This window comes from Dermacentor variabilis, unplaced genomic scaffold (assembly GCF_050947875.1).
Source record: "Dermacentor variabilis isolate Ectoservices unplaced genomic scaffold, ASM5094787v1 scaffold_12, whole genome shotgun sequence".
In the NCBI taxonomy this organism is placed as follows: Eukaryota; Metazoa; Arthropoda; class Arachnida; order Ixodida; family Ixodidae; genus Dermacentor; species Dermacentor variabilis.
In genome coordinates, this window is record NW_027460280.1 from 26,725,568 (window position 1) to 26,748,287 (window position 22,720).

At 42.6% G+C, this 22,720-nt stretch overlaps 1 protein-coding gene across 1 annotated transcript in view; it reads right to left on the reverse strand.

The window, feature by feature from the left end:
- Positions 1 to 542: 542 nt before the first annotated feature.
- The window catches only part of Suv3 (Suv3 RNA helicase), a 66,839-nt gene continuing 44,661 nt past the window's right edge, over positions 543 to 22,720 (reverse strand). The window contains exon 14 of the mRNA XM_075676708.1: positions 543 to 5,390. Coding sequence (XP_075532823.1) covers positions 5,227 to 5,390 — 164 coding nt within the window. The 3' untranslated portion in view covers positions 543 to 5,226. The remainder of the gene's footprint in view (positions 5,391 to 22,720) is intronic.

Below are 22,720 nucleotides of genomic sequence, written 5' to 3' on the forward strand. Positions count from 1 at the left end.
TTACCTTTTTTCTGTAGTGTGTACCAGTCTGTTATTAAGTGTACAGTAAACCCTGGGTGAACTCGAACTCTATCTCAATATATCGGTTAAGGCGTGATTTTTTTTACTTCTTGTCAACCTATGCGTTTTTCATTCCTATCTTGAAAAGTTTCTGCGCTGGACTCTGGATATCCAGAAATCTAGAGTTCAAAACTACCAGGAAAAAGATGAAAGCGACAACAGCACTATTTGCATTCGGTTTTCACCCAGCAGCAGCTGTCTAGCTAAGCCAGATGCCGCGCCGGGCTGTGCTCTTGGTTTATCTTTTCCCCTTCTTTCAATCTATCATTGCTTGCTAGCAATTGCTTGGCTGCTCAGCTGCTCGCTGCCACTTTGCTGTGGCCTCATGCAGCAGTGGTGAGCTGGGAGTTGATCTTCTTTTTTCCCCTATCATTTAGTAGGCTGTCAGTGCCACATCATTGTGATTACAGTGTATTAATCATGACATCGAGCAAGAAGATCAGCACTTTTGGGCAGGTGCAATCAGGGGCGGTATTTTCAGGCGATCACTTCCGGGAGATTTCGTGCAACTAGCATCAGATGTGCCAGCATCAACAGGCAACAATCTCCCTGGCACTGTACCAAGACAGCATGCTCGGCGTAGCACAAGGAAAGCTGTTGCCTGCAGACAGTAACGCTCGCTTTATGCTTGCACAATGATGAGGCGTAAATGCCACATCACTCGTGGCCTTTTGCTAAAGACGTGACAATTGCACTCTCTTGCAGTTCAGTCTGTAGACACCGATGCGTCCAGTACCAATGTACACAAAAGTGATTAAGTGTATTACTGGCAGCATTTTGGAAATGCTCCATGTGGTCTATGCACGACCAGCAGGCTTCTATTTTGGTGATTTCGCTTATCTTAAAATGTTTTCCGCTTCTTGCAGCTCTGAGTTAACAGGGTTTACTGCACTTATGCAGACACAAGCTAATGGGATTTTATTTCACCACGTTTCTGGGGTGTACATAATACAGTAAAACCTCGTTAAACCGTACCCGCTTAAACAGTAGTTTCGTTTTAAAAGTAGTTAAGTCAAATCCCCGACTCAGCGGCCATTGAACATAATGTGTTTTGTATCCGCATAAACCGTACAAGCTTATTGCGTACGTATCAGTTAACACGTAGTGTTTCCACTTTTCGTCGTGCAAACACGGCGGTCCGTCGTCTTCATCGGGCAGCCCGGCAGAACAACACGCCTCAGAGATCAGCACAATGGCCTCCAAGTGCCCTGTGTGTATGCGCATGAAGCCTCATCAACATCATTCGGCGCCGGGCCAGAGAGCGTTGTGGCATCGTGCAAGCAAGAACTCGCGTCATGCCGAAACTCGGATAAAAAATACGCCGGGTGCTCAGCATAGAAGAAAAATTAGACATCGTTTGTGCTATCGAACGTGACACGAAAAGTCGGCGCTGGCACGCGACGAGTCTACTGTTGACTATGGTGTGTGGAATTTGGAATGCGAAGAAGTTGCTCGGCAGCGCTGCTGCGACCGCGAAGAGATGTCGGCTACGAGGTTCAACTTTTCGCCATCATTGTCTCAGTTGTTGCCAAAGAGTCTCCTAGCGACAGTGATAAGGACGACACGGAAAGCGACAGCACGGGCAATTCACGCACGACAGTGGCAGAAGCTGTGTGTTACGTAAGCCTCATGAACGCAATTGTTGCAACGAGAACAGCACCCCGCAATGAAAAGGTGACCCGCAACTTCTGCAGCACTACCGTGCGTGTGCACGGAGAATATGCAACGCCAACGAGGAATCTGCCATTCGAGTGTTGGCTGAGAAGAGAGGGCGAGGGCTGGCTGAAAAGCTGGCTCACAGCTTCAGCAAGTTTGAGGCCGCTGTCGTCGCTGCTAGGCTGCCGCGGCATCAAACGAAAATAACATGTTTGTCGCGTGAAGTAAATAAATAGTGCATATTTTTTTCCCCCTTTCATCGCACTCTCTCAGAGTTCCGTTTTTGACAAGTTGGCGATCTCATGCTATTTCGGTTAAGCAGTACTACCGTTTAGTATGTACTTTTTGGGAGCTGTGGCCAACTATGGTTTAACGAGGTTTCACTGTACTTCAGACTCACAGACACATTCGTTTAATTTTGAGTAAGGGCACTTTGCCAGCGAGTGCCTTCTACAGAAAATGTCATTAAACATTTCTGTCTAACAGCCTGTGAATGACACAAACAGTTAGGTGCACCCACTCAAAGTGACATTAAATTTGCTCATGCGAGAAGAGTATAATAATCTGTGAAGTACACCACTGCACAACCCTCTCAGTGCACGGGTACCCCCTTGTGTCCAGAGACTTTGTGCCTGAACCACGCAGCTACAACGCAGCGACTGTCATTAACATGCACACGTAAAGCAAAAATCATAGACATGGAACACAATTTACAACACTTTAAGCAAGGAATTTCTTTGCCCTAATTTTATTCAAAGACAGCTCTCCTAAAATTAGGCCAGAAAGACCTTGCTTTGTAGGCAAAATGCACATGCAGCTGCAACAGCCCTAAAAAGAAAAAAGAACATTCACCAGAAAATAGCACAAAGCTACAAAGAAAACCCAATACAAGTTTCTCAGAAAGAAAGCCTCACAGCTGAAGAAAAATTCATCCTGGCTCGGGATTGAACATGGAACCAATGCCCTTATTGAGTGATTGCTTTATATTATCTGAGCTAACCAGGACACTAGCCAATTTCAGAGCAAGGTGAAATTGACAATTTGAAGCACAGGCTAGCCTCCTTCACAGCTTTGTGCTACGCTCAGGCGGATGACAATTTTTTCCTTTCATAAAGTTTTCTACAAGTTGCAGATTCCCAGAGAACAGGTTTACCATGCAACAGCCCTGAATTCAATGCACTCAAATAAGAAAAAAAATTAAGGTGAATGTTCTGATAAGTTGGGATAAAATTTCTTGGGAGGTTTTGGCAAGAGCAATAACTGTTTACCCAATTATAATGCGCACCCAATTTTCACGGGTTTAAAGTAAGGAAATAAAAGTGCACCTGAATTTAACATGCCCCCAAATTTATAAAAGCAAAAGTTAGCTTCCCAGAATGAATGTTCTTTTCATTAGCTTTTATAATGAAAGCGGCATGCCGTCATCACCCTTTGCACTTCATTGGCCACAGGTACCAATCAAAAGGGGCGGTATTCTGAAGCGATCAATTTTAAAGATACTATTAACACTTTCACATGATTTTACGCACGTAAGACTTCCACGTCCAGACACATTCTCTTGAATTTGTATTTCGCCACGGTGAAACTCGAAGGAGGTGGCAACTCGCGCTTCTGCCGCTTGGACGCAGACTCAAACGACCTAGCCCGACGCTTACGAGTGGCCTCCAATGCGCAATCTTCATCGGTAGCTTGCACTTGGCGTTGACAATTAAGCTCTTGCAGACATTCTTTGGAGGCAAAGTCACTGGCCATATTCTCCATTTTCCCACGGGCACGAAGTCGTTGGTTATAGTTGTGTGTCTGCTGTCGAGGCCTCTCCTCGTACTCGGCTTGTTCTTCGGCCGTGCGCACAATACGTGGTCTTCCTACTTTTCCTCATTTTTGTTGGAGTTGCAACTGTTGCAATGGTATACCTCTGCAATGCACCATCCGGTTCTTACATACCGTGGCGGCTACCGTGACGCACATCCCCATGTTTTCCCGCCACAACTGCTGCGCCATTATACTGAGGGCAGACAGACGACAGCAGACGACACTCCCACTGCGCAGGTGTGGTGCATGGTGAAATCACGTGTCCTTCTTTTATTCTGCACCGTACTATCATTCATTATCTTTTTTGTTCACTTTACAGACTTTAGCCAGCTCAGATACCCCCCTACAAGACCACGCATACGGCTCCTTCATTCAGGTCTGTCAGGTAAACAGAATCACTGTAATAGCGAGCTTGAAACAGTGGCAGAAATGCTGGCAGCCGTATATGCTGACGCATCTGGTAGCGAGTCACACAAAATCTCATCAAACTGATGGTATCCCCGAAAGTGATTGACCGAGAATACCACTCCAAATCGCAGTCGAGCACAAAATGAATCCACACAACCACAGCAATCTTCATGAAAAAGTGCTTTGCCGCTATTTTGTGACAGCGATGACACTGCGTCTGATGGCTCTGATGGTAGGCTGTTACCAATGCTGTGAACACAGTTTTGGTCTTATATCCGATTGTAACACGCAGGCAATTTTCAGACCCATTTTCTCAGAATAAAGGTGTACGTTAGATTTGGGTGAATACGGTGGCAGTAAGAATTGCCTTTGACATGTGAACATTTTTTAGACAGGTTATCACAATGCTGTCTGTTCTGCCAGAACTCCACATATGCACTTGACAATGTAATACTGAACCAAGCTCTATCTGACACAAATGCCAAAAGTGGAAGAGCCACTCCTAAACGCAACGAACACTTATGCAAGACTGCACTGGCAATTCATGTGGGTAGCACTTTTAATGACACTTCCACACAGAACTTCGTCAGCACTGAAAGGCCAGTGCTTGGAAGCAACTTGCATTAAAGCTGCAAGGAACAGAACTCCGAGTCATTCTAGCTAACAAGTGCTAACACCATGAAAGAACCTGGCAGTACTGTTCCAATGCAGCAAATCTGACAACACAACAAGTGCCAAATGGACAGTACAGGGGAGGCATTGTGGGAAAATGTGAGTGCTTGACTCTTGCTATGTGCCAAGACAGATGTAACTGACAGTAAAGAGCACAGTGGGAGCTGCCTTCAGCACAATTTCTTCTACTACGCCGGCCAATGTCTGGCTTGGTGAGTAGAAAAATTTGTGTGTGCCAAGAGCAGAAGAGTTTATTTGTTGCCAGTGAGCAAATGTCAACATCGCACACTGCACACAATTTTTTCGATGCATCGGGTGCCACATCATGTCACACTTCATGACTATGCAATACACTGACTGCCATCCACGTATGTGGCACCAGCATCTGGCATGACACACAGCTCAAGCCACGTCCTCACTTCTTTCCGCTAAATATGGTCCTGCCTGTACACAGAGCATGGCTCTTGTTCAACTTGTTTGTTTTTTGCCTTCCTGGACTGGAAACTTTGGCACAGTTCCCTCATTTATGCAACAAACCCTACAAACACAATGACCATGTTGAATACAGACAGCTTCTGTAAAACCTGGGGCACTATGTACTAGTTGTGTCTGTGCATGTTATTTTGGCTTCTTGTTGCGGCGATCCCTTGGGCTGCCACGCTGCCACTCACGCTGGAGTTCAAAAAGTTGCTCTTTGGTGAGGAGGCCTTGAGCAAGCAAACGGTCGGCAAGCTTGCCCTGTAGCTTGGGTGCCTGGGCTGAGGGGGCCCCTTCGTCATGATCTGAAAGCACCAAAATTTCATTTATCATCAGGATTTTTTGTGTGCATTCAAGGACAAAGTGGAAGTAGGCATGAGATATAAAAGCATAGTTCAATGGAAGCTATATTTGGCAAGCACCAATCATGAACTCAACAAGTCAGGAATAAAGCTCAGGTCTAGACACTTCCCATGCAGTCTGTCCTTTTACAGAAACTAATTTGTTGGACACCATATCTTAAAGCGAAGCTTTTTTTGCCTTCCAGTCACTGCTGCTGCCGCTGTGGTCTTGCTCACGCTGCCATGGCAGCGTTTCACAGTTGATGCGTATGGCATGTGCTGTACTTGTTTTCTTATGCGACAAAAAATACAGGTGCTGGGCTGTGGAGGTCGCATTCTGGGCTATTATAGTGTGAAAATTACAATCGTACACAGCCTGAAGAGAGCACTTGGAGCTAGCATCTCTACAGCGTGCTGGCCACGTATGCAGAAAAGGCACGTAAACATGCACCACAAAAATCGCTCCAAAGCATGCACTCAGCATCGAGGACACCCAGACTACACAGACAAACAGCAGTGGTGCTCACAAAGTAACGTTTAATATGAACTCACCACTCTCGCATTGGACTAAATGCTGAAGAAATTACACAATCGCTGCCAAGATCACCGCTACTTAAAATCAATCAAAGCAAACAGCTTACAAAGATTCGGTTACATCAATTCCCACAGTGCCATGAGATCCACATAATTTTTTTTTTTTTCGTCCTGCTCAATTCAAGCTTCACAGCACCATCAAGTGCTTCGCACATGAAGTCAATGTACAATAATAGTGACTAATGTTTTGGCCACTGTTTGGTGTCAAGCTTAATTTTTCAGACATTATTTGTACACACGATGCCAGAGCTCTGGATTCTTACAGTCATTCAGTTGCTGCCATTCAGGTTATCACATCAGCTGTTGCCTTTGTCAGTGATGTATTCTGTCGGACTTCAAGGTGCCATTCAAGAATTCTCACAGTTAAATTTGCAACCTGTAGTTTTATCATGGATTGAACACTTTCTTTCTAATCACACATGGTAAGTACATATCAATAACAGTACTTTTGATCCTCTTCCCATAACATCAGGTGTCTCCCAAGGATCTGTATTAGGCACCCTGCTATTTGTAACACACAGGGTGCCCCATGCAACTTTAGCCAAACTTTAAAAATATGCAAATGCCCTGTAGCTGGACAGAACCAAGTTAATGTTGTTTGCCGTCGCTTGGAGATACTCAGATTATCTTTTGCATTCTGCCTAATTTAATCAACTTCTCAAATAATGAGAAGTGTTAATGAGAAAATTGTAGAACAACATGAAAAACTCCCGATACAGGTTTCTCTTGCTCAATACGTGTTACATGAAGGTATTTTTCTGAGAGTGAAAGGAGCCCATGAATACACGCAAAGTGCCTTGCATAGTCAGTTGCGTAACAATTTTTTTTTTTTAATTCTAAGGCGAAATTGACATGTTTTGTGGCACCATGGCAGAAGAGGGAATGTGTGGCTTAGTGAGACCATATGAAAGGCTCAACTGCTGTTGTGTTACTCATGCACAACAAATTACACTTTTAGATTTTATTTACAAGCAGCAGAGAAAATGATAAATGGTGCTCAGTGGGTGCTGGCGTGGTCATAACAAAACCACCATGCTGATATGGGTCATAAATGATTCTAATAAGGGAACATTCCTAGCAAACCCTTTACGGTCCTTTCTCATGTTTCTTCAATTGTTCAAACACATCAAATTTAGGGCACAAGAATATTCTCACAGAAGAATTGCGCTAGTAATTATATCATGGTGCTTTGATCTGACTCAGCAATAGAGTGAGTCAAGAACTGAACAGAAGAATGCTATAGCAACTGTGGTGATTGTAGCGGAGGACAAGGTCTTCTTGCACAACTTTACGGGCTCAAATGAAGGTCTGCAGTTGGAATGTTCTCTCTTTTTACGTGACAGGTTACATTAACATGTCCCTGTGCCTTTCCGCATAATTTCCAATACTGCTTTGCATGTGTGGTGGTAAAAGGATATGAAGACCTTTAGTATTTCTGAAATTTTGTGAAGCTATATGGGAATGGTTCATATGATAAGACACATGCGCACACACTGAGGATAGAATTTTTAGGTTTCGAGGTACCGGTTTCTAATATGCTGACAAACTTGTGCCATAATTCAGACCGCCTTCATTTACACCCAAGATCAGGTCACAGCAAAAATCCTGCTTTGATATAATGCGAACGTACTCCGTCAAATAACTTCAACTATATTCCTTTGTACGAATACTACATCTGCTGCTGTTGGCAATTTCCCTACTTTCGTGTCTTTTAATTGTGCACGCTGGATGCAAATTCTTTTTTTCTGGTACATTTCAAGCAGCACAAGAGTAGCACGTACACAAATTCGCCATGACATAGCTCCAGAGGAAAGAAATATTTCTTAGTAATATCTTCATACATATCGTCACGTGGTGGTGACGTTGAAGAACACAGTAGCAATACTGTGAAAGACAAAACTAACTTTTATTGGGCGAATCTGTGCCCACAAAAACAGGCTACACTCATAGCACAACGATAGCGGCGAACACGGTCGGCGATCGTCGAAAATCTGACCAGCGGGTCAAGAGCGTCGGCTTTTATACATCAGTCGTTGAATGTTCCAGAGTAATCGCTGGGACCCGCGTGCCTTCCACAAAGTTCTACATTATTCGCATCGCGCACACATGCAATCAGATTACACAAGATTTGGTCAGAGACGGCAGATAGGAGCATCAATAACATTCCAGAAACTTCCGATACATGCAGGCGGTTAGGCAGTAAAACGTGTCGCCCAATAAAGACAAACAAGTACACATGTCAATATTCGCCTTAAGGATGAAAGAACACATTATCTTAGTTTATTGTCTAATATACATTATACCTAAACTGCAAAAGAAGTTTGGAAGCACGTTTGCATGTTCGCGAAACCAGCCAGTTACATTTTTGTATGAAAAGGTTGGTGCAGGTAAAAAGAAACGAAACGAGAACCGTAACTAAATGACTTGCATTTCGTAATATGCCATCTGGCAGAAATATGCCCGACTAAGCAGCGAAAAAGTGATAAAAAAAAGGAAGGTACAGCCAGCTCCAAACCAGCTAACTCGAGCTCGTGGAATCAGTGATTTTGATCTGTTGCAGTTCAGAGCGCTTGGCTATTGCTTCGATGCACTGCTGCAGGCAAAGACCAGGCTTATATATCTACCACAATAAATTCCGCAACCTTGTTATGAAAACGGATTTTGGATCAACTTTTTTGCCATTTTAAGAACTGATGCTGCAACCAGCTGAAAGCGAAATCATTGAAGTTGACAAATCCCCAAGAATATACCAATCAATGCAACAGTTTCATCGCAAATAGCTTTTTACTGGCCAAAACATGCCTCCAAAATTTGATCGTTTCCATAGACTCCCCTAACTCAAACATCTGATACGGATTTTCGTCCGTAAGTAATGGTACTGCCTGCATGTGATGTCGGCCTAGGCACGCAGAGGCTATTTCCACATGAATATTTTGAGAGATGGGTTCTATGATTAGTTATGTGTGAAAAACGACATCCTCCCATAAAAAATGTGCACTGTTGCAGGGACGGCCGCTAGAGGCGCTGTTTGGCAATGTTCCTAGTTCCTTGTCATGATGCAATGATCATTTTCTCGCCATTGTAAACTCTTGTCTTCGCGAATGAAATTTCTAGGGTGCTCATTGAGACAGTTACCGATTTTAAGTACTTAGGTGTTACCGTTTCAAGCGATCTCAACTGGTGTGTACATGTGACTAATGTGATCTCATCGGCTAACAAATTGTTCCGTTTTTTAAGTCATCCTTTACAAAATGCTCCAGAGCACGTGAAACTACTAGTAGCTTACAAGACAATAATATGGCCAAGGCTAGACTATGTATCAGCCATTTGGAACCCTCGCCAGATCTACCTCAAGAATGCCCTTGACACCTTTCAGAATCGTGCCATCCAGTTCATTCCCCCCCCCCAACCTGCTTTCTTATATAATATCAGTGTAACTTCTTAAAATGCAGATTCTGGTGTGCAAGCTCTTTCCCGTCGTTGTTTCATTGCTAGCTCATTATTTCATAAATTTTATAACAGTTTACTCAATCGTGCACCATATACAGCAGAACCTTGTCGACACATTCCCATTACATACATTCTCCCGGAGCCAACATTCGCAATCGGGAACACAAAAAATGGCCCAATTAGTTATGTTCATTTTTACCAGTTCATACGTTTCCAAAAAACGAAATTTTTTGGCACCAACGTTCAGTGCATTGCAAAACTGCAACCGTACGATACATTTTCCAGCCACTAGATCCCACGTAAACAAGAAAATGTGCGAGGCATACACGATCAAGAACAGTATATAGCTGCCCGCCGTGGCAGCTTCACCACAATATTCGCCCACCCGTCTCACATTAAAATGCTGGTGCGCACTCATTTTCTCATTTCAGTACCAGCAAATCTTCTCCGGGGTCGTCGCACGTGGCATTCACAGCTATCACCGCCAATCCTATTGCAATAAGCATCTTCGTCTATAGATTTGTTTCACAGCGTGTGTTGCAGTCGGAAGCATAGCGCATGCTTTTGTTTTAATAGGTGACAACTGGAACACGCTCTGCTGCTCCCTGCTGCAGACTGCGATTGTATACGTTTTCCGGCTGTTAGACCCCATGTGAACAAGAAAATGCATAAAGCATGTGCCGTCGAGAATAGTATATAGCCCCTCGTTTCACGTGAAAATGATGGCGCACACAGTTTCTTATTCCGGTACCAGCAAATCTCCGCCCGTGTCATTGCACTGTGCCTTCACAGCTATCATCGCCAAACCTATTGCGATAAGCATCTTCACCTATCTCTTTTACAGTGCGTGGTGCATAGTGCCATTGATAGTGTACTGCACGCTTTTAGTAGGCGATAATCCAAACATGCCGCCATTCCCTGCCACAAGCTGCGCGATGTGGCTATCGAATTTCGCTTCGCCCGCAGGCGTCGCCCACCCGGTCAATTTTGTTTCGATTTCCCATTGCCCTCCTAAACACCACGCAAGAGGAAAACAACAAAACGCGTCTCGGGCCGCCGGAGCACCACCAGCTTGATGCGCGTCGGCGCCTTGTGCCGAAACCATGCGCAATGCTTCGCATTAGTTGTCAACAACAGTTGAGTCTATCAAATTTTTTCAGTTACTTCGGACCGTACGTTTTCACGGCTAGTATGTTTTTTGTCACATTCTTTTCCCAAAACATATGAAATAGTTTCTACTGTACTTTACCACCCATGCAGATATCCCATCGTACAGGTGATTCTTCAAATATGACCAGTCCTCACACACGTACTGTCACTTTTGCATCTTTTTTTTCCTCGCACAGCCAAAGGCTCGAAAGGCCTTGCTTATGATATCACAGCCATTACCAGTTCATCTGCCTAAGTTACCTCACGGCACACATTGTAACAAAGTGCACGTCATTTTAAGTTTTCATTTTTTGTAAACCCACCCCTTATGTAATACCCGCTAGTGGGGTCATTAAGGTATTCAAGTGAAAGTGAAAGTCAAACAGCAAAGAGATATTGGTCAATTTGGCATCACAACCCAAAACTCTTGGTTGCTGACATGTCACCTATGCAATCAAAGCTCTCAACAAAGCTTACCAAGTTGAAATGACACAGTCATGAAATAGCCTATTGTACAATGAACATATGCAGGAATCTAAGGCTGGCTGGTCATACGGGTGATGTCCTGCATTTTGTGCTGGGCTTGCAGACATCGTGTTTAAACATGATGAGTCAGCAAAAGTTTTGCGAGAGTGAGGATGCCAGCTGTCACGGTGCTGCACTGTGATGATGCTGAATGTGTGGCCGCAGAAAGAGGCCAGTACGTGCGGCCATGAGAGAGACATGTATGCTGCATGAGAGAGGAGGCATCAGTCCTGGAATGACAGCTAGCTGTCCAGTGGTTACGTAGTTCATGGCCTTTAATGTCCTCGCTGCTGTGCAGAACTGTTGGCCAACATACCAGCAGACTGCTGTCATAGAGGCCTGGTACAGCTCGTTGCCAATGTATCAGTGGCCTGGTACAGCTCTTCGCCCTGTGGACCTGGTGGAAAGATTTCATAGCAGCCTCGTGTCCTGTAGCCTGCCTGCAGGCCTGACAGACCAATGTACTACTAGCCTGTTGTTTCTGGCGTATGGGTGGCTGACTTGCCAATTGAAAGCTGCCACTTGCTGTCCACCTCTCCTGCTGCCTCGTCTCAGTTAGGTACCGGTGTAGTGCCAACAGCCACTAAAGCAGACAGCAACGTTACAGCCACTCTTCAATTGGCTTGAGTAGTTCAAGAGTGGCTGCACACCTTTGACTGACCAGTGGCGAATCTGCAACGGCAACCGTGATGACGATCCTCTGGGCGAGTAGGACAGTTGTAGATGCTTAGGTGCGCCTGGCTATTTCGAACTCAAAACTGTAGTTCCATGTTTGAGTAGTTTTTTGTAGCTTAATGTGTAGCAGATTATAGTCAAGCTGTTGTGTGTATAAGCCCTTGACTGCCATGATCATTAACACAATTTTGGGCTCAACATTTCCATCACATGCACTCGTGGCACTGTTGCCATTTCCTATCATACGTGGGCTTAGGAGAAAGGCACAAACTGAACTCCTGCAATATGACCTAAGCTGCCATCAAAGCAAAGTAAACTTGCGTGAATGACTTGAAGTGTGACATGTAACCTACATAGTATCACAATGCAAAGTACACAGCAAACAGTGCATCATGCAAATGCAAAATGCCCATTATCAAGAAATATCAGACATATAGTCTATGCTTGTTATAAGAGACCCGCATACAACATACTTTCGGATATAACAGATCATATTTCAGCCAATGTTTGTTCTACCTACTTTATTAATGCAATGAAGTTCGCGTTTAACGGACCGCACTACAACGGAGTATTGGCTACAGCGGACGAAATTAGCGGCGTCAAAATCAGGCATATAAAACAGACTTTTGCTGTAATGATGACCCGAAGGAAGACGACTGTGGGTCAACAAACGCAGAAAATGAGATTGTGTCGAGCATTGATGTATTATTGCACACGAACAAAGTCTGCACTTTTATCGCTCGGTGCAATGATGTACCAGATGAGGTATTGTGCAAAGTGGAAGATGTAGACGCATTCCTAATTGGTCGTGTGTGCTGGACGCGCCAGAAGAAAATAACTGATTTCTTCAAATAATGCAGCTTTGAAGTTGGTGAAACATTTTTATTTGACAGTATGCTTGTCTGCACACACATCTACTGCCAAGGTATGTCATTTTCGTTCCTAGGTTTGTCCACTGACTTATAAAGACAAGTTTTTTATAACAATGATATTTCAAAATAACAAATGATTTTCAGCACTCCCGCATGATTCGTTATATCGAGATTTGACTGTAGACATATTTTTTTTAAATGCCCGATTATTAAGATTTTGGGAGTCTAGTTTATGTCAGATAAATCAATTTGTAACTTTATCTTAATGCTAAGAAATTCATTCAACACTGCCGCAGGTTGTCTTCCACAAGCAAATCTGACACTTAACTTCTGCTTTTAATACTCCCAGTAACAGTGCTGTACTCTGAAAGTTAACCGGATGCAGAATTTGGCTGAACGTGAAAAAATAATATGAACTATGTGCTACGATATGCAAGCAATCCCAACTCATGAAAGCGTTAAAATTGCATGGCTTATCCAACAAATCTCAGCACTGTCATGGCTTTCCTCACGGTGACTCATGGTGAACAAGCACAATGCTGGTGTAAAACATACCTTATTTGCATGCACTAATACAGTCTACACTCATTACAACGGACCCGCATACAACAGACTCTCGGATATAACGGACCATACTGTATTTACTCACGTAATGATTGCACTTTTTTGTCAAAAAAAAAATTGACACAAATTCAGGGGTACGATCATTACGTGGGTTAAATTTCCTGCGAAAAAAAAAAATTTTTTTTTCATCCCGCATTTGCTGCAGGATGACAACAGGTCAACAAACAGGTGGCTGCCACTATAACAGTGTGGGACACAAAAACGAAAATGGCGGCCAGCAGAGCGAGCCGAACATGCCAAACGCAATTTTTTTCTTCTCATGAGTACATTACACGCATTGAAACAGTTTCTGCCGTATCAGTAATGAATAATATCGTTAATATTGGCAAAAGCTTGTGACAATAACGTAACCAGGTCCCCTTTGAGGGGACAAAAACAGAAATGGGCCCACTTAGCTGCCAGTGACATAGAAACACATGGCGGGAATGCTGCGGAAACTGCGGCATTTGTCTTCACTAATATCCTAATATGGCAGGTTTCCGCTAAGGGTGGGTGAATATCTTAACTGTGTTACAAGCGTCGGCATATAAATAGGGTACACTTCTAATGTATCAGTGTAAACGTGGCTATATCGTTGCTGCTCACAATTTGTTGTGTGCCCACGAGTGCAGATGAGAAGAATCGAGAGGCACCTTTTTTATTGTTGTTGAACCCAACCATTATAAAGCTTACAAATAACAAAGCCAAGGCAAGTTTGGTTGTAGCTTTTCTTTTCATGGAAGTGCAGGAAGTGATGAAAGGAATGAAATGGGGCATCTGCTTAAGAATGTTTGGTGCGTGCAGACCGCTTGGTATGTCTTGAAGAGTCGTGTGCGTAGTATTCGACAGCATCTGACAGATGATAAATGCGATTATCATTAGCTAGACTTGGCACACGACATATCGCTGCGGCAAGTTCGGGGTGCGATCATTACATGGGAAAGAAAAAAATTTAATTTTGACGACAAAATTCAAGGGTGCGATGATTATGCAAGTAAATACAGTATTTCAACCTTAGTTTGCCCTGCCTTTATTAATGCAACATGCTTCCTTACTTTGGAGTGTGACGAGCTTGTGCAAGAAAACAAATCTCTCAAGAAAACAAACCAAAAACTTGTTTTGGACTGCGGAGCCCTTCAAAAGCAAGCATTTCAGCTTAAGCAATGCATCACTGCCTCCGAGCAGTACTCCAGAAAATGGAACCTCGAGGTGAAGGGTTTGCCATTCACTCAGGGTGAAAGCATTCCTGACACCCCGAGTCAGATTGGTAGACTTGTTGGCGAGCCCATTTTAGAGTCAGATACTGACGTCTGCCACCGTGTTTCAGCGGAAAACTCAAATGTTGCTCCTAACATCGTTGTCCAGTTCAAATGTCGATCTAAAGATGACACTGTGCTCGGGAAGGCAAGAAATCTGAAACTTTCGACGCGTGACTTTGGCCATAGGTCTAGCGAACCTGTGTTCATCAACGAGCACCTTTGCCCTACTATGAAACAGTTGCTCGGAATGGCAATCGCACAAATAAAGGCGAAAAGCTGGCACTTTGCTTGGACACGTGATGGCAAGGTCTATGCGCAAAAAGAGGAAAAATTTCCTTCTTGCACATCCGTAGCGCGCATCACGTAGAAAGGATTGTGTAAACTATTCCGGTTTTCGCGAGCCCGAGCAGTCTATCTTGAATGATGAACGTGTCACCGCGAGATGTCAGCAGCATAATTTGAATTAACTCCGATGTATGGTTTTCTTGCCTACACCTTAACATTCGTTTGGCGAGACACAAAGAAGATGAGTTATCAGTATTTCTAGAGGAGTATAGTTTCCAGTTCACGCTATCATGTTCAATGAAACATGGTACACCTGTGGCGAAGAAATTTACAAGCCGGACAGATATCAGAGCCAAGAGCCCACCCCCCCTCCCGTAGGATGGGGGGTGGGCTTGCTATCTTGGTTAAAAATATGTTCGACTATGAAGTTCTTTCGGAATTTTGTTCATATGCAATGAAGTTGAATGTTTAACTTTCTTATCACACAATTATATTTATTCCGTAGCATACCGACCCCCTGATGCTGACATAAACACCTTTATTGAATTTCTAGACTGCCTCTTATGCTACGTAAGCAACAACAAGTTCAATTTAATTCTTGGGGGCGACTTTAACATTGACCTCCTGAAACTATCTTCTGCGCAGGAAGCTCTTTTACTAACTGTGGAATCGAGTAGTAATTGCATACTGACTCAGATGGCTACACGCGTTACGATGCAGACAGCCACACTTATTGATGTATTTATCTCTAACGTAAATATTAGCAGCTTATTTTCAGGTGTATTACACAGTTCTATCTGCAATCATTATCCCATTTATGTTCTCCTCAAATGTGCCACAAATAAACAACACAACTTATCAGCGCCGAATACTGAGCAAAGTATTACTCCAGATGCCCTCGCATCTTTTTTCTACTCTTTCAAATCAAAACTGGGATGATGTCTTTTCTTCTGAGACTGTAGATGCAGCGTATCAGGCATTCATCACCTGCTTTAAACGCATATACCATGATCATTTCCCTGAGAAAACAGTAAAAATATCCACTAAAAGTCGTAAGCCATGGATAAAGCGAGATTGCCTTAGAATGATTAAAAAGAAAAGCCAGTTATACAAGAAATTTATGAGAACCAAATCCCTTGGTTATCTAGCCAAGTTTAAACAATACCGCAATAAAGTAACGTTTTTTCTCAAAAACGAAAAAAGGAACTTTCTGCACAATGAGTTTGACAAGGACTTCTGTGATGGTAGCGCACAAGTTTTGAAAAAAGTTAATCAATTATTAAACCGAGCACAGTCTACGTCAGGAGCTACAGTGCTTTGGTTTGAAGGTGAACGGATTGAGGGTGTGGCACTTGCAGAGAAGTTTAATACGTTTTTCAAAGATGCCATAAACACCGTTCAGATTCAGTTCAGATTTTGCTTGTAACACTATACGACAGAATAGCAATAGTATATTTCTGGAACCTATGGATGACACTGAAGTGTGCAGCATTATTATTTCCTTTAAGAACAACAGGTGTTGTGATATAGATGGCTATCAAATCACACCTGTAAAATTTGTCCTCACTCTAATAGAATCAGTATTAACTTATATTTATAACCTTGCCTTATCAAGCGGGTCCTTTCCAAAGCAGATGCAGAAATCTAAGGTAATAGTATTATATAAAAGCGGTGATAAACATAGCATGTCAAGTTATCGACCGATTTACATTTTACCGCTTTTTTCGAAAGGTGTGGAGAAAATTATTGAACAAAACGAAATTTTGCAATAGTTATAAATCGTTATCAACGGCACAACATGGCTTTTTTCCGAGGTAAATCTAGTGAATCAGCTTTATTGTCTCAAAAAGAAATAATTCTTAATGCTTTTGAAAATAAAAGAATTGTGCATTGGCATCTTCATAGATTTCTCGAAGGCTTTCGATCACCTTAATCATAATACCCTACTTAAAATATTAGACCTTTATGTCATACATGGCCACTGGACTTGAACTACTGAAATTGTACCTACGTCATCGTGTACAATGCGTTAAAATAGGGCCACATATATCTCCATTTCAAACTATTACTGCTAGTGTCCCACAGGGTAGTATTTTAGGACCTCTAATTTTCATTTTATATATAAATAACCTTGTTTTGACTGATAGCCAGCCGAAATTTGCAAATTATGTTGACGATGCAAGTTTATTTTTCAAAGGTAGTTCCATACAATCTCTGGTTTCTATTATTAACAATGCTCTTAATAAACTTAAGGATTGGACTGAAGCAAACTCACTACTCATAAACACAAAAAAAAAAACTAAAGCTGTTCTATTCAGTACAAGGCAGTTTCCCACTCAACCCGATATACATATACACATAGACAATTCAGAGGTACAGTTTGTAGACACTGTCAAGATTTTAGGAGTAATTTTTAACAAGACCATGAGCTGGGACACTGAAGTTCAGTTCATTCTGAGTGAAGTGGCAAAGTGCACCAGAATTCTCGCAAAATTTCGGCATTTTGTGCCCGAACATATAAAATTAATTATTTACAATGCGCTTTTTGTATCCCACCTAAATTATTGTTTCTTGGTTTGGGGTACCACCACGAAAACAAACATTAATAAAATATATATGCTTCAAAAGAAAGCTGTACGCTACATTGCAAACGTAGACTACCTAGCTCACACTTGGGAACTGTTTGCTCATTACCAAATATCGCCAATTAATACCATGTACGAATATTACTTAGCATTTAAATATAAGCGATGTATCCAAAATAACCAGCTTAGTTTTCTTGAATTACCCTGCCTCAGACAAAATCTTTCAGAATACTATTTTCGCAAGAAGCAAATTTGGCACATTCCGTTCTCCTGTACAATGTACGGGCCACAGATGCTCCGACACACCCTGCCCACTGTTTTGAATAAATTATTGTCAAGGGATTTTAAAACGTGTTCACTAGCTGACATGAGAAGTGCATTAATTCATTAATATCTTCTTTTTGAAAGCCACATTTATGTATTTTTTCTTATCTTGTTGCAATGTATCCTGTGTATCTTATCTTGCTGCAATGAATTTCTGTGTTTTTTTTTTACTATTACGCTGTTTTCTTTCTGTTTTTATGCTTTGTTCACAAACACGTGTATATGCAAGATGTTTTTACCCTTGTTAAATAGCCAGAACAATACCATATAATTTACACTGTGCGTTTTCGCTGTATCCCTTGTACAGGGAGGCTCGGACATCGCTCAAGTGATTGTGTTCCCTTTTTGCCCGGGCCTACGCGCATTGTTAATTTTTGGCGATGTAAATAAACTGCACTTTGACTGACTTCGCATAGCTGTCTACTAATTTGTTATTGCACTCGATGCTATGCCTCTCGGGTGAAACTGCGACTCTTTTTGTTAGTTTTTTACTTTGGATGTTCGTCATTCACTCTTTGCAATAACGTTGTTAGACATCGCGACCAATGTTTCAGAAGTGAGGCGTTTCAGATAATATGGACTTCGGATAAAACGGCCATTTTTTGTAAGGTTTATCAGAGTTTGTTGTAATGAGAGTCGACTGTATAACACGAACACAAATATAACACAAGGAAGGACTTTTGGACACGAAAAAATTTTTGCGGTGTGCGAATACTCGAATATCAGCGAATCAAATCGAATAGTGAAGGTTCAAATAATTCGATTTGCAAATCAAATATCTACTATTCAATTTCTCGAATATTCAGTACAGCCAAACCCACTTATAACAATATTCAGGTGCCACGAAAACTCCTTTGTTATCACCGATAATTGTTATAATTGGGTTGCATGAAAAAAAGCAAAATAGGGGGATGGCAGAGCTGTCGAGAGGAAACTATAATGGAAGGGAGGCCAGTGCCCCCCCTCACCCCCTTCCTCCATCTGTCTGCTGATTGTGTTGACTCGTTTGACTGTTTAACTCTGCTTCCTGTGCACTCCGATTGCGTGTGACAAGCCACAGCTGTTGGCATTCAAGAATGGCACTGCTATAACAACCGTAGAAAAGGGGACACGGACGGCAAGTGACAAGCGAGCTCTGCTTGTCACTTGCTGTTTGTCCCTTGTCACTTGTTTTTAGAAGGCCCCAAAAGGGGCCTTCTAAAAAATGGGAGAAGGTTGCCGTGGTAGCCTCTCAGTTTGAGAAATCCCGAACTGGAGTGAGATCACCACAAGCATCTCACCACATACTTCTCGCTAGCTTGCATGAGAAAACCCCATGTCCGTCAGCCTTGCTTGGTTTAAAGCGAAGCTTGCCGACATCCTTCTCCAAGGCATCCAGGTGCTCCACATAGTGCAGCAGAAGGTCCCTTGCGAAAACAATGCTCCGGAGGGACTGAATCATCCACAGGGCCTACTGCGAGGATAATGCTGAGGCAGCCTGCTCTACTGTGTCATCGATGCTGTCATCGCTGTCCATGTAGTTTTCACTATCCTATGCAAAAACATTTGCGACAATCGCCTCATCGGTTAGAAGTTTTCTTGTTTCTAATGTGTCATCCATATGGAGAAGCTCTTCAAATCCTGAAGCACCCTCGTCGACTATGGACCAAAGCTCAGGCATCAATTCATCGGTGGAAGCTTCGCAGGCTTCGTATAAGTCACTGCTGCCTCGGACAAAGCATGCTTTCCTAAAGCAGTTCTTCACCGTAGAAGCACTTACTTCGGACCACATACCAAACATAAACTGCACGGCCATCAAAAGAATGATCTTGAAGTGTGGTTGCTCCCAGCTAGTCCACGTGGCCATAGTCCATCAACAATTCAGGACGTAGTGACGATACATGTATTTAAAATAGGCAATCACGCCAGCGTCCATGAGCTGCAAGCCCGCTGTTATGTTCGGCAGCAGGAAAAAGCTCAGTGCCCTTCCACTCTGTGAAGAAGGATGACCCACGAAGATGTGTATGTGGGCCCCTAAAAAGGGACACTGAAATGATTTTGACGATTTTCTACAAACGCAGAGTCGTTAGAGCAGGCCCTTCTGATCATTAATTGGTGCATATAAGTGCTCCACGTAAAGCATGGAATTTATTATAAGGTTCTAAAATTGCACATCGCTGCCGATCGCAGCACACTGCTCAGCTGAATTTTCAGCTGCCCCTACCCATTTGATGTCATTCACCCAATTGACTTCAGTAGGGCGAGCTATCTGATTGGCTGCCCAGGACACGTTATCAATAATTTTTCGAACTTTATGGGGAACAAATGTTGTTCATAATAGTTGGAATGCGAGTTAACTTATTTTTATAAAAAGAAAGTAACAGAAAGAGAATGCACAAGATCAATTTCTCAGTACACTTAAGCACTTCCGGCACACAGGAAGCGTCGTCTGCTTGTGTTACAATGTGCTTCGTTTTAATGAGAGCTCTGCGGTCAGTGTCAGTCTCAGTTTTTTCACAAGCACCATGATTCGCCTTTGTTGCGGTGTGGGCTGCAAACGTAGCGACTGGCAATATGTCAAGCTGCAACGTCGTGTCCCTCTGCAAGGCAGCAGACGAGTGGAGTGGCTCCAGCGCATTGGACTGTTGCTATCCGATCGGCGCCAGGATTTGCGTGTTTGCAGCCATCACTTTACACCGGAGGATTACTACCACAATAGCGCTTCACGAGTCTGGTATTTAGGTAAACACAAGCACAAGGGGACAGGGCCTGGTCGTTCGACTGTGCCGTTTCACGGGATGAGCAGAAGCACAACCATGAATGGTCTACACAGTGCAGCCATTTGGTGGCGCAGTCCTCAACCAAACACAGTAGTCACAGTAGTCGTAACGAAATGTATTCTTCTTTGCTGCTGGTGTAAATATTTCACAGGATCGCGATCGATAACACATTGTTTTTATTTATTTATTTATTTATTTATTCAAAATACCCCCAAAGGCCCTCATTACGAGGGTATTACATGGGGGGGGGGGGTCAATCACAAGCACTGGTTGTAGTTTGTACATACTAAAAACAAGAGAGGTTAACAGAAGTAATAATACAGTGAAACATAGTTAACATACAAGATAATTAGGTCACAATTATTACAGAGAAAACATTAGTACATATTAGGAGAACATAAGGCAACTGCACTAAAAACACCAACAAATATCGAAAAACACTGTAAAAGTCCCAAAAAAGAATAATAATACGATTAGTCGACAAGTCGTGAGCGAATTAAATGTTGAAACTTCGTCAAGTCTGGTTCCGTGGCAATGACTGATGGTAAGGCGTTCCATTCAGTTATTGTGCGTGGTAAGAACGAAGATGCATAATGGGATGACTGGCAGTTAATGCGTTTGACTTTGTATGGATGGTCACGGCGTGGAAAAATAACTGTTGGTGACTGAATGAAATCATCGTGAAGTGATGGATGGTGATAAAGCTTATGGAAAAGTGTTAGGCGAGAAATTTTACGGCGAAGTGCTAAGTTGTCCAAGTCAGCTTTATTCTTTAACGCGGTGACGCTGGTGTAACGTGAATAATCTGAAAATATAAATCGCGCAGCACGGTTCTGCAAGGCTTCGATGTTACTTATGATATACGTTTGTTCGGGATCCCAGATGGCAGACGCGTATTCTAGTTTAGGACGGATTAATGTTGTGTATGCTAGTTTTTTAACATGCATTGGGGCTTCTTTTAAGTTATGTTTAATAAGTCCGAGAGTACGATTTGAAGAGGCAAGGGTAAGGTTAATATGATTATTCCATGATAAGTTTGATTGAAGATTGATGCCAAGGTACTTGTAAGTAGTTGCGAGTTCCACAGGGTTGTTATCAAGGGAGTAGGTGGTTAGAATTCGTGGCCTATTGGTGAAAGACATGAGTTTAGTTTTGGAAATATTTAATGGCATTAACCAATTAGAACACCATGCACTTATTGCGTCCAGGTCAGTTTGTAGTAAGTGGCTATCGGTGTTACTTGTTACACATCGGTAAACTACACAATCGTCTGCAAATAGTCTGATTTTAGATGAAACGCAACTGGGTAAATCATTAATATAAATTAGAAAGAGTAAAGGACCAAGTACGCTGCCTTGTGGAACTCCAGACGTAACATCAGCATAACATGAGTTAGAATTGTTAACTGATGTAAACTGAATTCTAGATGAGAGAAAATCGGTGATCCATGCAATTATAGTAGGGTGAATGTTAAGCTGTGAAAGTTTAAGTACCAACCTATGGTGTGGAACACGGTCAAATGCCTTAGAAAAATCTAAAAATATTGCGTCAACTTGGAACCCGGCGTCTATTAGTGCGTGTATGTCGTTAATAAATCCGGCAAGTTGTGTGTCACATGAGTAGCCCTTGCGAAAACCGTGCTGATGCTTAAAAATAATGTTATGGTCTTCAAGGAAGTTGATTACTTGACTGTGTATGATATGTTCGAGTAATTTACAAATAGTGCTGGTTAAGGAGATGGGACGATAATTAAGGGGAGAAGCGCGATCACCTGATTTGAAAATGGGTATTATTTTAGCAATGCGCCAGTCATTAGGAATACCACCAGTTGATAGTGACTGGGAAAATAGAGCTGTTAACAGAGGACAAATACTATGCGATGTATTCTTTAAAATTTTATTGTTGAAACCTAGATGGTCGGCACTAGATGACATTTTAAGATTGGTTAGTAGAGATAAAACACCAGCCTCACTGATGTCTACCTCATGCATTGTGATTCCCACTAATGTCTTTAAAGTTGGCAATGAGTTAATATGTTAATGGCAATGTTAATATGAGTATATATGTTTAAAATGTTTTAGACTTGGTTAGCGCAATATTAGCTCTTTGTTTGGCTGGTTAAGCTCTGCGCCACCGTGTAGACTGATCAGGCCGCTCACGTACATCCACGCTAAAGTTCCTTCATAGTCTGAGTTTATGCCTCCACCGTTCCAT